The sequence below is a fragment of the Dipodomys spectabilis genome, unplaced genomic scaffold (assembly GCF_019054845.1).
Source record: "Dipodomys spectabilis isolate Male_0828 unplaced genomic scaffold, ASM1905484v1 ptg000657l, whole genome shotgun sequence".
In the NCBI taxonomy this organism is placed as follows: Eukaryota; Metazoa; Chordata; class Mammalia; order Rodentia; family Heteromyidae; genus Dipodomys; species Dipodomys spectabilis.
The window spans coordinates 487,266-501,309 of record NW_024871334.1 but is presented as its reverse complement, the minus strand read 5'-3'; the positions used below and the strand labels follow the sequence as shown (position 1 = coordinate 501,309).

At 48.1% G+C, this 14,044-nt stretch overlaps 1 pseudogene and 1 gene segment (V, D, J or C); both read right to left on the bottom strand.

Moving 5' to 3' along the window:
- Positions 1 to 3,050: 3,050 nt before the first annotated feature.
- Positions 3,051 to 5,687, bottom strand: LOC122101398 (annotated as a pseudogene).
- A 3,944-nt stretch (positions 5,688 to 9,631) lies between these two features.
- LOC122101397 lies at positions 9,632 to 10,322 on the bottom strand. The segment is given in 3 exon segments: positions 9,632 to 9,636; positions 9,710 to 10,108; positions 10,213 to 10,322. Coding segments are annotated over 3 exon segments (450 nt in total).
- Between the last annotated feature and the right edge of the window lie 3,722 nt (positions 10,323 to 14,044).

Genomic DNA, 14,044 nt, shown 5'->3' with positions numbered 1-14,044 from the left:
CTCCTTCCTGAGCCGAGATTAGGTGTGGCTTTGCTGCACTTTACTTCAATCTGACCACCAACCAAGATGGCCTGGGTTCAGGCATACACTTGACAGTGGGCTCTGGTGTATCACTTGTCACAGTCTAGCTTTCTTGTTTATCCTGTTTATATGCATTTATTTGTAACAATATCATTGGTGTTGTTAATCTCAATAATAATAATCTCAATAATTCACAATCCATAACAATGTGCTCATAGGTAAATGGGTATTTGGTAATTATGGACAAATGCTTTGTCTTCTTCAAATTGTTTTATCAACCCTTTGACAGTTTCCTTGCATCTGTCTTTCAAGTCATTGGTTGCAGTGATTCCTAGTGCTGGACAAGATGGTGAGCTAAATGTGAACAACACTTTTGTCCATGAACAAGAATCCACTGACACAAAGCTGAGCAGATTCTGAGGAAGAGAGGAAAGGAGAAGCGACAGGGAGTTTCTGGGGACCCAGGACATGGCAGAGAAGCAGTCAGGGTGGAGAAACTGTGGCACTGAGCTCTGACCTGTGTGCAGCTCTCCTGCTGGGGAAGAGAGCTGAGCTGTCAGCAAGCAATAGTAGGTGTGCTCACAGAGGGACTGGCAGCTCCGCCGTGGGACACATGGCTGAGGACCTCGCTGTCATCCCAGGGACTAGGAGGTGGAGACAAATCTGCTGTGAGAAGCTGACCTCAAGGCCTGGACTCCAGCCAGTGTGTTGATCTGTGTCCCTCAGGCCTAGGAATTGTCCTGTGGAGAGGACTTCTGTGGAGCACTAGAGATGTGGTGGTATACAGAGCAGGCTGCCATAGACCTCGTGTTTACATATGTTATGAGAAGATTGAGAAGGAAGGTCAAATTGCTGGCAGGAAGCATGCACAGTTGAAGTGATGGGACGCCAGGCAGAAGGCAGAGGCTGGAGGCCTGGTGGGCAGCTGTCCTGGAGACTGTGCCTGTCAGGCCTGCCAGGGCAGACAAGGTGCACCATGATCCCAGCTGAGGGTCCTGCAGGGGAAGATCCTAGAAACCCAGCCACGGGCCTCTGTCACAGCCGCGCCGTGGTTGCTGAAAGAGAGCCTTTCAGTCCTGCATTAGATAAGGCAGCCGCTCCACACCGGGCGCTCAGCACACAGGAATTCCCTGCTACACCCACAGAGAGGCTTCAGCCACTGGCCCTCAGCCAGAGCTCTGCAGCCCTTCCCAGGGAAGGTCTTCTGATGAAGCCAGGCTGCTGTGCTTAGCCTCAGGCTATTGCTATTTGCACAGAAGCCTGCGTAAATGTTCAGATAAGAAAACCGAACATGCATCATTGCTGAGTATAATTTCATTTTTCTTGTACTGGTCGCTGTTAAATTGTCTTGCATTAATTTAACACTGAAGGGAAGCATATGCTATTTACCTGCATTTTATCATTACACATTACATTAGCATATCAAATTATTAAGATCTCTCTCCTAAATGTGTTGCGTCAATTTAAAAGTATACAAATGTATCTTAGTGGTATAACACTCAACATAAATGATGTTTAGGTTCAAATTTTAGGAGGAAATATAATTGTAAATGAATGGGGAGAAAGTTTCAATGGGTGTCACTGATGGACACATGTTGATCAAACTGATTTCTTTCTTTTTATATCTTTGTTGTTGGTGGGGGTTGAACTCACACTGTGGGCATTGTCTGTGAGCTCCTTAGCTCAAGGCTAATGCTCTACCACTTTTTTTTAATTTTTTTATTTTTTAGTTTAATTTTATTTTATTTGTGAACATACTGTACAGAGGAGTTACAATTACATGGGCAGGATAATGCGTACATTTCTTACCAAGCATTGCAGCCTCCTCCTTTGTTTACCCTTCACATCCCTTCCCAGCCTCCCCCCTCCCCACCCCAATCCCAATCCTTCTCCTCCCCCCCCTCCCCCCCCCCCCCCGCACCGACGTTGTAAAGCTCGTTTTGGACATGACAACTTGTACTTCTCATTATTGCAACAGCATTATTGCAACAGGTCCACCTGTATCCTTAAACAACTGGTTTTTCCCCATCTCCTCCACAAGTTATACTGACATCAAATATAGTGAAAGCAGGGGTTATACTGTGGGGGAGGGACATGCAAAGCAACAAAGAAATAATCTTATAAATGCGTTAGAAACACGTGCATGAAAGAAAAAAACATTAAGATACATATCTAAGGGTTCATTTTCCTGACATCACATTATCTGACCTTTTCCGCTTGACTCGTACATATACTAGATATTGCAAATAAGTGAAACCATGGGACCTATGTTTCTTTGGGCCTGGCTTACTTCACTTAATATAATTTTTTCCAAGTTTTTCCATTTCCTAACAAATGGGGCAATGTCATTCTTTCTGGTGGAGGCATAGAATTCCATTGTGTATATATACCACATTTTCTTGATCCATTCATCTACTGAGGGGCATCTGGGTTGGTTCCATATCTTAGCTATGGTAAATAATGCTGCAATAAACATAGTTGTGCTGGTAGCTTTAGTGTGGTCTTGTTTGTAAACATTTGGGTAAATGCCCAAAAGTGGGATTGCTGGGTCATAAGGGAGTTCTATGTGAAGTCTTTTGAGGAACCTCCATACTGCTTTCCAAAGTGGTTGAACAAGTTTACATTCCCACCAACAATGAAGTAAGGTTCCTTTCTGTCCACATCCCCTCCAGCATCTGTTGTTGTTAGAGTTCTTGATTTTTGCCGTTCTAACTGGAGTGAGGTGATATCTCAATGTTGTTTTGATTTGCATTTCTTTTATGGCTAGGGATGTTGAACATTTCTTCATGTGTCTATTGGCCATCCTTCTTTCTTCTTCAGAGAATTTCTCTTTAAGTCTTTCGCCCACTTATTTATTGGGCAGTTGTTTCTTTGAGGATTTGTTGTTGGGGGCTTTAAATTTTTGAGTTCCAAGTATATTTTAGATATGAGACCCTTGTCCGTTGTATGGCTAGTAAAGATCTTCTCCCAATCTGTGGAAGGTTAGCACCATCCTCCATTCTTCTAATTCCCTGCATCAGGGAGAATGCTCAGGGTCCCAAATGACAGATGGTGCTCAGAAGATAAAAGACACAAAGAGCCCAGGAATCATGAAAGGGTAAACAGCACCATTCAAACCACGGAGAAACAGAACCAAGAAGAAAAAGGTCTACAGTTTGAAGCCCACCTCCCAGTGTAAAGAGAGGCCGAGGTCGGCAGTGCTGTGAGCCAGGCAGCTGTGGTGGCTGCAGAGGGCAGGATGAAGGCTCCTCGGCCTCTGTGGATGGTCCCATGACAGGAGACGGCTGCACTCGGCTCACTTCCTCATTTAAGCCTGGAGTCTTGGACATCACATTGTCTTTTTGTTTCACTTACAGTTATTGGTCTTGTAGGTAAACACATTTCAGTCCCTAGCTGAGGATACTCTTGTTCGAGGGATTTTTAGTGCAATTGAGTCTGCATTGTCAGCGATGTTGGAACACCCCCTGAGAGACAGTTATGCCTCTGTTAGACCCCTGGAAACCCCTGGGTGGGAGGGCTTTCCTCTCTGCCCTTGCCTCTGCCCCCTGCTGGGGACTGAGAGCTCAGGTGGTGCTCCATCCCCCTCCATCCTGAGGGTGTAGACAGAGTGGAAATGACCATCAGCAGCTGCCGTGCGCTGTGAAGCAGGAGTGTCCACAGAGTGGACAGCACGGGGGCTGAGGGGAAGAGGAAGGGAGGCCGCTCACCTGAGACAGGTGTGGGCATCAGGGAAGAAGGACACAGGAAGTGGCCGTGCTCCACAGGAAGCTGATGGCTGATCCCATCTCATCCACACACAGGAAGTCCTTCCCTCCCACAGTGCGCCAGTGAGCACGTGAGGAAGAGGAACAAAAGGAAGGCAGGCATGTCCAGAGGGACTGTGGGGTGCTGGGGAGGTGTCCAGAGGGACCCCAGGAATGGGAGGAGGGAGCGTCACAGAACCTGACACCCAGCTCCCACCCAGCTTCTGGGGTGACATCCAGGGCTGCTGGCCCTGAGCACCTCCACAGCTCAGGCTCAGGGTCCGGTGGACAGTCTCTCTCAGGGCTCACACTGATGTCTCTCCCGGTGTTTCTTGCACAGTAATCCATGACTGGGTCCCTCCTGGTCACCGTGCTCAGCTCATGGACATCTGTTTCTTGGCTGTGTCTTCAGACACTGTGACTTGACTCCTGAGATACGGCTGCAGTTGAAGATGTCTCCTGTCCTTCCCAGCAGCTTCCCTGGGACTGTGGGACCCGGCTCCATCAGTAATGACAGCCAGGGCCACCTACATAGTGCAGGCAGGGGACAGAGACCACGCTGGTTGGCCAGGCTAGCCTGTGGAACTCCTGCAGCTGCTGGGACAGGACATCTGAAGACAGAGCACCTCAGTGCTGGGGATGGGGAGACACGGTGTGTTCTGAGTTCGGATGCAGCGTCCTCACAACATCCTGACCGCATCCCGATGTCCTACACCCAGGAACGTCCAGCAAGGAAACAAAGGCCCGCCTGGCCTTCCAGGCCTCAGGAAAATGTCTGTGACTCTCAGGAAGTATTTCCAGGGTCTGGCAGAGGCTGAGTGTAAACAAGTGAGTATGAGCCCAGTGTCGCTGGCTCATGCCTGCAAACCCAGGTTCTCAGGAGCCTGAGAGTGGAGGATTGTGGTTCAAAGCCAGCCCTGGCAGGAAAGGCCCTGAGACTCTTATCTCCAATAAACCACCAGAAAGCTGGAAGTGGCGCTGTGGCTCAAACGTTAGAGTATTCCGCTAGAGCTGAAGAGCTGATGGACAGCGCCCAGGCCCAGAGTTCAAACACCATGACCAAAAAAAAAACAAAAAACAAAACAAAAGAGTGAGCAGTGAGTGTCTGCTCTTCCTCTAGGAAGACAAAGGACAGCATGGGGAAGCCCGATGGACTCTGCTCAGGATCTCAGCAGATGGAGAGAAACCAGTGGAATTGTAGAGCAATGTCCTCACCCACCAAGGAGCCCTGAACACCCTAGACAGCTCTGTGAGGGACGCTGCGTCCTGTGGAGAGGCCAGGCACACAGAGGAGTCAGGGCCTGAGCTCCACAGCTGCTCCTGTGACTGCCATGACCTCAGTGTGTGCCCAGCGCCCCCTGCTGGTGCTGACTGAGCATGACCTCAGTGTGTGCCCAGCGCCCCCTGCTGGTGCTGAGCGCCCTGCAGGGAGGTTTGTGTCTGGCCCACACTGGATTTCCTGCACTGTCTCTAGCACAGTAATAGACGGCCGTGTCCTCCACTCTCAGGCTGTTCATCTGCAGGTAAAGTGTGCTCTTGCTGTTGTCTCTGGAGGTGGTGAAGCGGCCCTTCACGGAGTCTGCATAGTATATGCTACTACTACCACTACTGATGTATGAGAGCCACTCCAGCCCCTTCCCTGGAGCCTGGCAGACCCAGTTCATGTCATAGCGACTGAAGGTGAATCCAGAGGCTGCACAGGAGAGTCTCAGGGACCCCCAGGCTGCACCAAGCCTCCCCCAGACTCCACCAGCTGCACCTCACACTGCACACCTGCAAACACAGAGAATCCTGGTCAGCAATAGTCACACACATCCACTGTTCCTCCCACTCATGTCCATTTGCACACTAAGTTTCCCTTGCTCCCCATGAATCACCTTTCAACAGAGCAACAAGGAGAACCCATTGCAGCCCCAGCTCCATGGTGCTGGTCTGTGCTCAATCACTGGTGGAATCAGCTCACAGAGCTCAGGTCAGGGATGGGCTGGTTTTCATGGACAGAGGGACGTCCTATTTGCATGTCCTCTGCTATAAAGCAGCTCTGGGGGGAAGTCTAGAGATTGCGCTCCTAGAGCAGAGGTGACTGTGTTGGAGGAGTTTGGTGACAATGGTCACCTTGGAGACATCATGACGCACTGACCATGTGCTGTGGTTCACACTGTACCTGCAGCTCCTTGGGAGCCTGAGGCAGAGTGTGAGAACATTGAGAGCTGTCTGGGGTGCAGAGGGACACACATGTCCTCTCACTCTGCCATTGTGCCTGGTGATCGTTCTGTCAGCATTTCTGATCACACTCAAAACACAAAGTGCAACACGCGTGTGACCTCCTTGTGCACACGCAAGAGTGTAAACAATGGTGAATTGTTTGCACACTGGCAGCGTCTCACGTGGTATGAGCTCCATGCCTGGTCTGGCCCTGCACAGCCAAGGAGGGCCCACAGTTCCTGGTGTGTTCCAGGAGAATGATGCTCATCTATGAGCTCTGCAGAGCCTCCTTCCTCAGCCGAGATCAGGTGTGGCTTTGACACAGTTTATTTCATTCTGACCACAAATCAGGACGGCCAGGGTTCAGGGTTCAGATGCTTGACAGTTGGCTCTGCTGTATCAGTTTCACAATCTGGCTTTCTTGTTTGTTTTGTGGTTCATATGCACTCTGCATTTCTGACAGTATTCCATGTCTTGTGTATTGTGATAACCTCAGTGAGTCACTACATGTAACATACAGTGCTCATAGGTAAACACTGATTTGGTAACTATCGATAAAGTATTTGTGTGTTCTTCAAATTGTTTTAAAAAACATGGGATTCCTTCTTTGCTTACAATTTTTTTTGTTGTTGAAATACTGTACAGAGTGCTTACAATTACATGATCAAGACCATGAGTACGTTTCTTATCAAGCATTGTTGACACCTCCTTTGTTTCCACTTCCATTCCCTTCCATTCTCTCCCTCCCACATCCCTCCCCACCTCCCATCCCCCCCACCCCAGCACCTAGGTAAATTTGAAAAGTTTGTTTTTCGACATAACGACTTGTACATCTCATTGTTGCAACGTGTCCACCTGTATCCCTATTTAAACGATTTTTTCCTTTCCCCTCCACAAATTATACCGACATCAATTACAGTGAAAGCATGAATTATACCGTGGGGGAGGGACATACAAAGCAACAAAAAATCATCTTATAAATATGTTAGAAACAATCACAAGAAAGAACAATCATTTGAATCTTTATCTTGGGGTTCACTTTGCCTAACATCAACTTGTCTGACAGTTTCTGTTTGTCTTAGATATATACTAGTTATAAGAAATAGGACATAATGTGATACTGGTGTTTCTATGGTTGGTTTATTTCCTTTAAGCTAACTCTCTTTAGATCTATCACAAATGACAGTCTTTCTTCCATTCTGTGGGTTAGTTCTATTCCATTGTCCACAACTTTCCCATTTCCTTTATCTGTTCTTCTCTTGTTGGACCTTTACTTTAATCTCAGCCCCCCTCTGCCACGTTCTCCCTAGGATGTCCTGTGCTCCATGCTCCACTGCCCTGTCCCTAACTTCTATCTGAGAAACATCAGAATGGCCTTTGCCATGCATCTTGCCAACTTCCCGTTCAGAACACATAGCTATGAGCAGCTCAGCTCACAACAGTGTTTTGGGCTATGATGATCAGGATATATACAGTTTTCCCACAGGTTTATGTTGCAGATAAAACATTCCTATTATTTAGTGACCTTGTGATTGTTGTAATATCATAGCATCACACACCTTGGCATGTTCATGTAGATGATGGTAGCTAGCCTAAGCTGCTGCTAGTTGCCTAAAATCTAGTAATACATTAATGTACAGTTTACATTTGATATGATAGTAAATGTGTTTCCTAATAGTCTTGAATTCTGTATATCTGTAGATATGTTTCATTACGTCTCAATGTTTCTGGGAGAATTGTTGGCAGCATTTTCCATTATGCTTGGGTTGATTTGTGTTTTTCATCTCTATCCTTCCTCAGATCTGATCCTGGAGATCATGGCAAAGTCAGTTTCCCCAATGTGTTATTCTCCATGCTTTGTTGAAGTGAAGTCTCCCTATGTTTAAGTAAACCTCACAGTGGAAAGCAGAACATCTGATCCAGACAGTCAAGGATGACTACAGACACAGACATGGAGAAGTGCCTGGGAGACTGTCAGGGGATGAGCAGAAGTAGGGCAGACACAGAGGAGAGCTGGGGCAGGAAGAGCAGAGGCAGGGCCAGTGCATTTGCTTACCAATTAATTAATTTAGTTATTATTATAAAGGACATACGTTAACAGGTACTGGTTATTATTCAATAGGTATATACATTGTTAAATGACTAATAGTCTAAGTAGACACTTTCCTTTCTTCATCTTTTTCAATGTTTAGTGTTTGTGCTATGAGATACCAGCTCCTCCTGATGAGGAGTTTTCACATCCAAATGAGGAACCAAGACACCACAGTCTCCACATGGACAGAGTAATGGATGTCTCCTGGTGAGATGAATGATTTGTCTCATCATCCACAAAAACGGTCCTGGGGAAAACCTCAAAACTTGCAAGTCTTCTTCCTAAATCCTGTAGACAAGTTCACACACAGGTTCTTGTTCAGGAAGTGAAGCTTGCTCTTCTCTGATCAGGATGTAATGGAGAAATAAACAAGGACCTGTTTGAGCAGGTGGGGGCGTCCGGGATGCAGGGAGCTCAGTCAGATTGCTGTGAGATCACCTGGGCCCAGTCCCTCGTGCCCATGATGCGCGTGCACAGTGACAGTGCTCATGACGGAGCCACAGGGACCCGGCCTCCATCCCAGACGGGACAACCACAGGACTCCAGAGCCATCGTGATGGAGGAAACCCCAGGACAGACGGGGCCCAGCAAGGTCAGTCTACATGCACATGGCCTGTTGTCTGTCCAGTCCAACCCAGACTCCTCGTGTCCACTTCCACGTCCCCTGGAGGTCAGCAAGAGGCCCTGGTCAGGGGAGACTGAGGAGTCCACCATGTTTCCAGGGTGCCGTGGGCAGAGATCCAGGGGTATGGCCAACCCCTGTGTTTTATGACTTGGGTCCCCAAGTACATTTGTTGGCTGGACAAAGAGAAAAGCAGAATGAGAATATGAGAGTCACTGAGGAAGAAAGTGAATTAATAGAGCAATTCTGTCAGGTCAGTTCTGAACCCCTGAGCAGTGCTACAGGTGGAGGGAGGAGGGCAGCATTTGAGGCCTGTTAAGAGTCATGGGTCAATGGGCTGTGCTCTCTTGGTCTCTCTCCCTCCCTCTCTCTGTCTCTCTCTCTCTCTCTCTCTGTCTCTCTCTCTGTCTCTCTCTCTGTCTCTGTCTCTCTCTTTCTCTCTCTGTGTACTGTTTTGAACTCAGGGCTAGTCTTTTAGGCACACACATGCATTTCAGCCCTTTCTGCATCTTTTCTGATTTTATTTATTTTCTGGTACTGTGCTATGGTTTTGCCTGAGGCAGGTTGCAGACAGTGATTCCACACTTGCCTCCTGTGTAGCTGGAATCACAGGAAACAGCTGCCACATGTAACTTATTGATGAGATCGGTTCTCCACAAAACTCATTTTTCTCTCCATCTCCCATCTCTAATATTACAGACACCAGTCACCATGCCAGGCGGTTTCCCTCTTGTTTAGAGAACAAATTCCAACTCTGTGAATCCTGGGATCTTTGTCCTGAGTCTCATGGGGTCACGAGGATCCCTGAGTTTCATCAGGATCAAATACTGGTCACCACTGCAGAGCCATTTTTGCTTCCACCATGATACTCTGTTCATTCTTAAAGTCCCAGCAAAGGACTGGAGACATCACAGAGGAGTGGGGGTCATGAACTCAGGAGAGATGCTGTCACACTGTGGACACAGAGGCAGGGCAGACAGCAGGAGAGCAGCCCTGGGCTCTGTGTGCAGCTGCTCCTGAGCTGACCTAGCTCCAAGCTGTGCCCAGCGCCCCCTGCTGGTGCTGAGCGCCCTGCAGGGAGGTTTGTGTCTGGCCCACACTGGATTTCCTGCACTGTGTCTCTAGCACAGTAATAGATGGCCGTGTCCTCCACTCTCAGGCTGTTCATCTGCAGGTAAAGTGTGTTCTTGCTGTTGTCTCTGGAGGTGGTGAAGCGACCCTTCACGGATTCTGCATACTTTATGTAACTACTATCACTATTGATGTATGAGAGCCACTCAGGCCTCTTCCCTGGAGCCTGGCGGATCCAGTGCATGTAGTAATCACTGAATTCGAATCCGGAGGCTGCACAGGAGAGTCTCAGGGACCCCCCAGGCTGCACCAAGCCTCCCCCAGACTCCATCAGCTGCACCTCACACTGCACACCTGCAAACACAGAGAATCCTGGTCAGCAATGGTCACACACATCCACTGTCCCTCCCACTCATGTCCATTTGCTCACTCAGTATCCCTTGCTCCCCATGAATCACCTTTCAACAGAGCAACAAGGAGAACCCAGCGCAGCCCCAGCTCCATGGTGGTGGTCTGTGCTCAGTCACTGGTGGAATCAGCTCACAGAGCTCAGGTCAGGGCTGGGCTGGTTTTCATGGGCAGAGGGACGTCCTATTTGCATGTCCTCTGCTATAAAGCAGCTCTGGGGGAAGGTCTAGAGATTGGACTCCCAGAGCAGAGGTGACTGTGCTGGAGGAGTTTGGTGACAATGGTCACCTTGGAGACATCATGACACACTGACCACGTGTTGTGGTTCACATTGTACCTGCAGATCCTTGGGAGCCTGAGGCAGAGTGTGAGGACACTGAGAGCTGTCTGGGGTGCAGAGGGACACACATGTCCTCTCACTCTGCCATTGTGCCTGGTGATCGTTCTGTCAGCATTTCTGATCACACACGAAACACAAAGTGCAACACGCGTGTGACCTCCTTGTGCACATGCAATAGTGTAAAACAATGTTGAATTTGTTTCCACACTGGCAGCGTCTCCCGTGCTATGAGCTCCATGCCTGGTCTCGGCCTGCACAGCCAAGGAGGGCCCACAGTTCCTGGTGTGTTCCAGGAGAATGGTGCTCATGTGTGAGCTCTGCAGAGCCTCCTTCCTGAGCCGAGATCAGGTGTGGCTTTGCTTCACTTTACTTCAATCTGACCATCAAACAAGACAGCCAGGATTCAGGCAGATGCTGGATAGGGGGCTCTGGTGTATCAGTTATCACTGTCAATCTTTGTTGTTTGTTTTTGTCAGTCATATGCACTCTGCACTTCTGACAGTATCCCATGTATTGTATATTGTCATAACATCAATGAGTCACAACATGTAACATACACTGCTCACAGGTAAACACTGATTTAGTGACATGATAAATTATTTTCATGTTCTTCACATTGTTTTATCAATCATTTGATTCCTTATTTGCTTGCAAATTTGTACCCAACTTCCGATCTCTGTGTAATCCTGTCTTTCCTCCATCCTTCCTCATTCTCTAGTAACCAACACTTCCTTTTCTGTTCTATGCAGTCTATTTCTTCTAGACATAATGTGATACTGGTGTTTCTATGGTTGGTTTATTTCCTTTAAGCTAACTTCCTTTAGGTTATCACAAATGACAGTCTTTCTTCCTTTCTGTGTGAGTACTGTTCCATTGTCCACACCTATCCCATTTCCTTTATCTGTTCTTCTCTTTTTTTTATTTTATTTTATTTTATTTTATTTTTTTTATTGTAAAGCTACTATACAGAGGGTTACAGTTACATGAGTGAGGTAATGAGTACACTTCCTCTTGAACATTGTTACCCCCTCCATTGTTTTCCCCTATCTGTTCTTCTCTTGTTGAACCTTTACTTTAATCTCAGGCCGTTCCTCAAACTAAATAGGTAAAAAATATCCACAAAACAACTTAAAACTTTGGAGTTTGCATTCTGAGCAGAACTCCTTCCCACACTCTACCAGAAGACCCGCATTTATATTCTTCAATGTTTGTGATAACAGTCATGCTGACTTAGTTGAGGTGATATTTCACTGTAGGATTGATTTGCATTTCATTGATATTAGCATATTATCTTGTACTTCAATATTTTTCTTTTTGTTGTAGGTCCTGGGGCTTAAACTCTGGGCTTGGGCGCTGTCCCTGTGCTCTTCAGCTCAAGGCAGAGTTTTACTGCTTGAGCCACTTTTGCACTTCTGATTTTCTAATGGTTTATTGGAGATCAGAGTCTGTCAGACTTTCCTGCCTGAGCTTGCTTTGAACCACGATCCTCAGATCTCAGCCTCCTGAGTAGCTAGGATTAAAGATGAGAGCCACCAGCACCTGGATTATTTATCTTTTTAAAGAACTGTCAATGCAGGTCTACTGATCATTATTTCACTGGATTCTAGATTTGTCTTTTGTTGTTTCCTTGAGACGTTTGTTTCCATGATACATCATGGATAGTAAATCATTTTACAGACATTATCACTACTATAGTTATGATGAAGCTTTACTCTTTTGCATTATTTCATGTTGCTGAAGAGGTGGTTCCCAGCAATCTCTTTGTGCCTTTATATCTTTATTTTTCGCTGTTGCTGTCATATGGGGTACGAGTGCAGTCACAGGAATGAGCGTGCAGTCTACATTTTAACGTCAGACTCTGGCAGCACCAAGTTCACTTCTCTCCCTTCCCTGTGTGTCACTGGTGGACATGGATTAAGGGAGTGCTGGTTCTCCCCTCTCATGTATTCAGTGAGCGGTTCTGACCTGCTGTGTGTGCAGAGGAGGAACTCACCTTCCTCTGCCCCAGGCTGAGGTGAAAACCCAAGAACCTGTCCTTTCTAGGCTCTCCCAAGTCACTTCACAGTTTCCTGGAGGCTTCTCTGGTCTTTCTGTAATGTCACCAACCATTTCCTCCCCTCTGTATGTATGTGTGTGGGATTATCAGACATGACATCCACACTGAACGTTGGTCTGATCTCAGTCTTTGTCTTGCACCATATGGATTGTGGCCTTGGCAAGAATGTTGCCACCACGGAATCTGACCTGAGCTTAGAAGGGTCCTCTGCTTCCACAGACTCATCAGTGATGGAAATGACAGTCTTTCCCGCTTCCCTGCATGAGTGTGTATACAGATTATCAGACACGACATCCATATCCAGGGTTGATCCTGTCTCTGCCTTATGTGGCTTTACAGACAATCTGTGCTTCAGGAGTGGTTCTGTGGCTGTGGCACCATGGAACTCTGTCCTGAGATCAGTTGCTGACTGTTATGGCCGCGGTACTTTGCTCATCCCCCGTGCTGAGTTGTGCATCACTGGTCTTTCTTGGGTCTGGTGCCATGCTCTGTGGCTAACCGACACCACACTCTTCTCAGGTTTAGAGGACAGATTTCAGAGACCTGGTAATTCACTGTCCCTGGAGACTGATGTGCACATTTGCACAGGACGTCCTGGCCTTGTAGCTGTTGTAAACATACTAGCAGTTCCTCTTCAATGTCCTCTCCATGGGGCAGGGCCTTGGCCCGCTGACCCTGTGCACAGGTGCTGAGACCAGGCCTGGAGTCATGCTGCTGAGAGGCACGGGCGCTTCTGTGTGGCTGCCTGTGGAAGCAGCTCTCCCTGGGGCAGCGGTGGGAACAAGACCCCTGGTTCCTCTCCGCCTCAGTTGGTGGTCCCAGCCCTCAGGACGGCAGTTAGCAGAGAGAAGATGCTGCTGCCGTCCTGAGCTGCAGACTCCTAGTTCTCAGGTCTCAGGTCTCTTCCTGCAGCAGTAAAACCTGCTGAGAGCTTTGCCCAGCATTGAGGAGAGCATGGACAACGGTGCCTATATTAATGTTACATGTAATATACGTAGTTATTTTATATGTGGTGCATCTGTAGTAATTTTGCCTCCATGAAGCACTAAGATAACTTTTCCCCTGTTCTGTAGAACGTGTGAGTGCACATCTCTGTAAAGGTCAGAGGTCGGCTGGAAGCGGTGGCCACGCACAGCTGCAGTCACCGTCCCCGCCCCACAGCCCCGGCTGCCGTGAGCCCCGTCAGCGGCTCCTGGGACCAGAGCCGGGCCCAGGCGGGTCAGCTGGGAGCCACAGGACACCAGGCCACTCCATAGGAGAGGAGCCCCACAGCTGAGGTCTGTGTCTGCACCCGTGTCACACCCCGTCTGTGACAGCCCCGCTGCCAGCTGTCATTCTCTGGAGATCCTGCACAGACAGGAGACGTTCCGGGAATAGACTGAGAATTCCCACTGTCTGTTCCCAAAGCCCGGAAGATTGCTGACACCTGACTCCTCACAGGAGGCTGAGCCTGCGCTTTACAGCACCTCACCCACAATGTGCATTG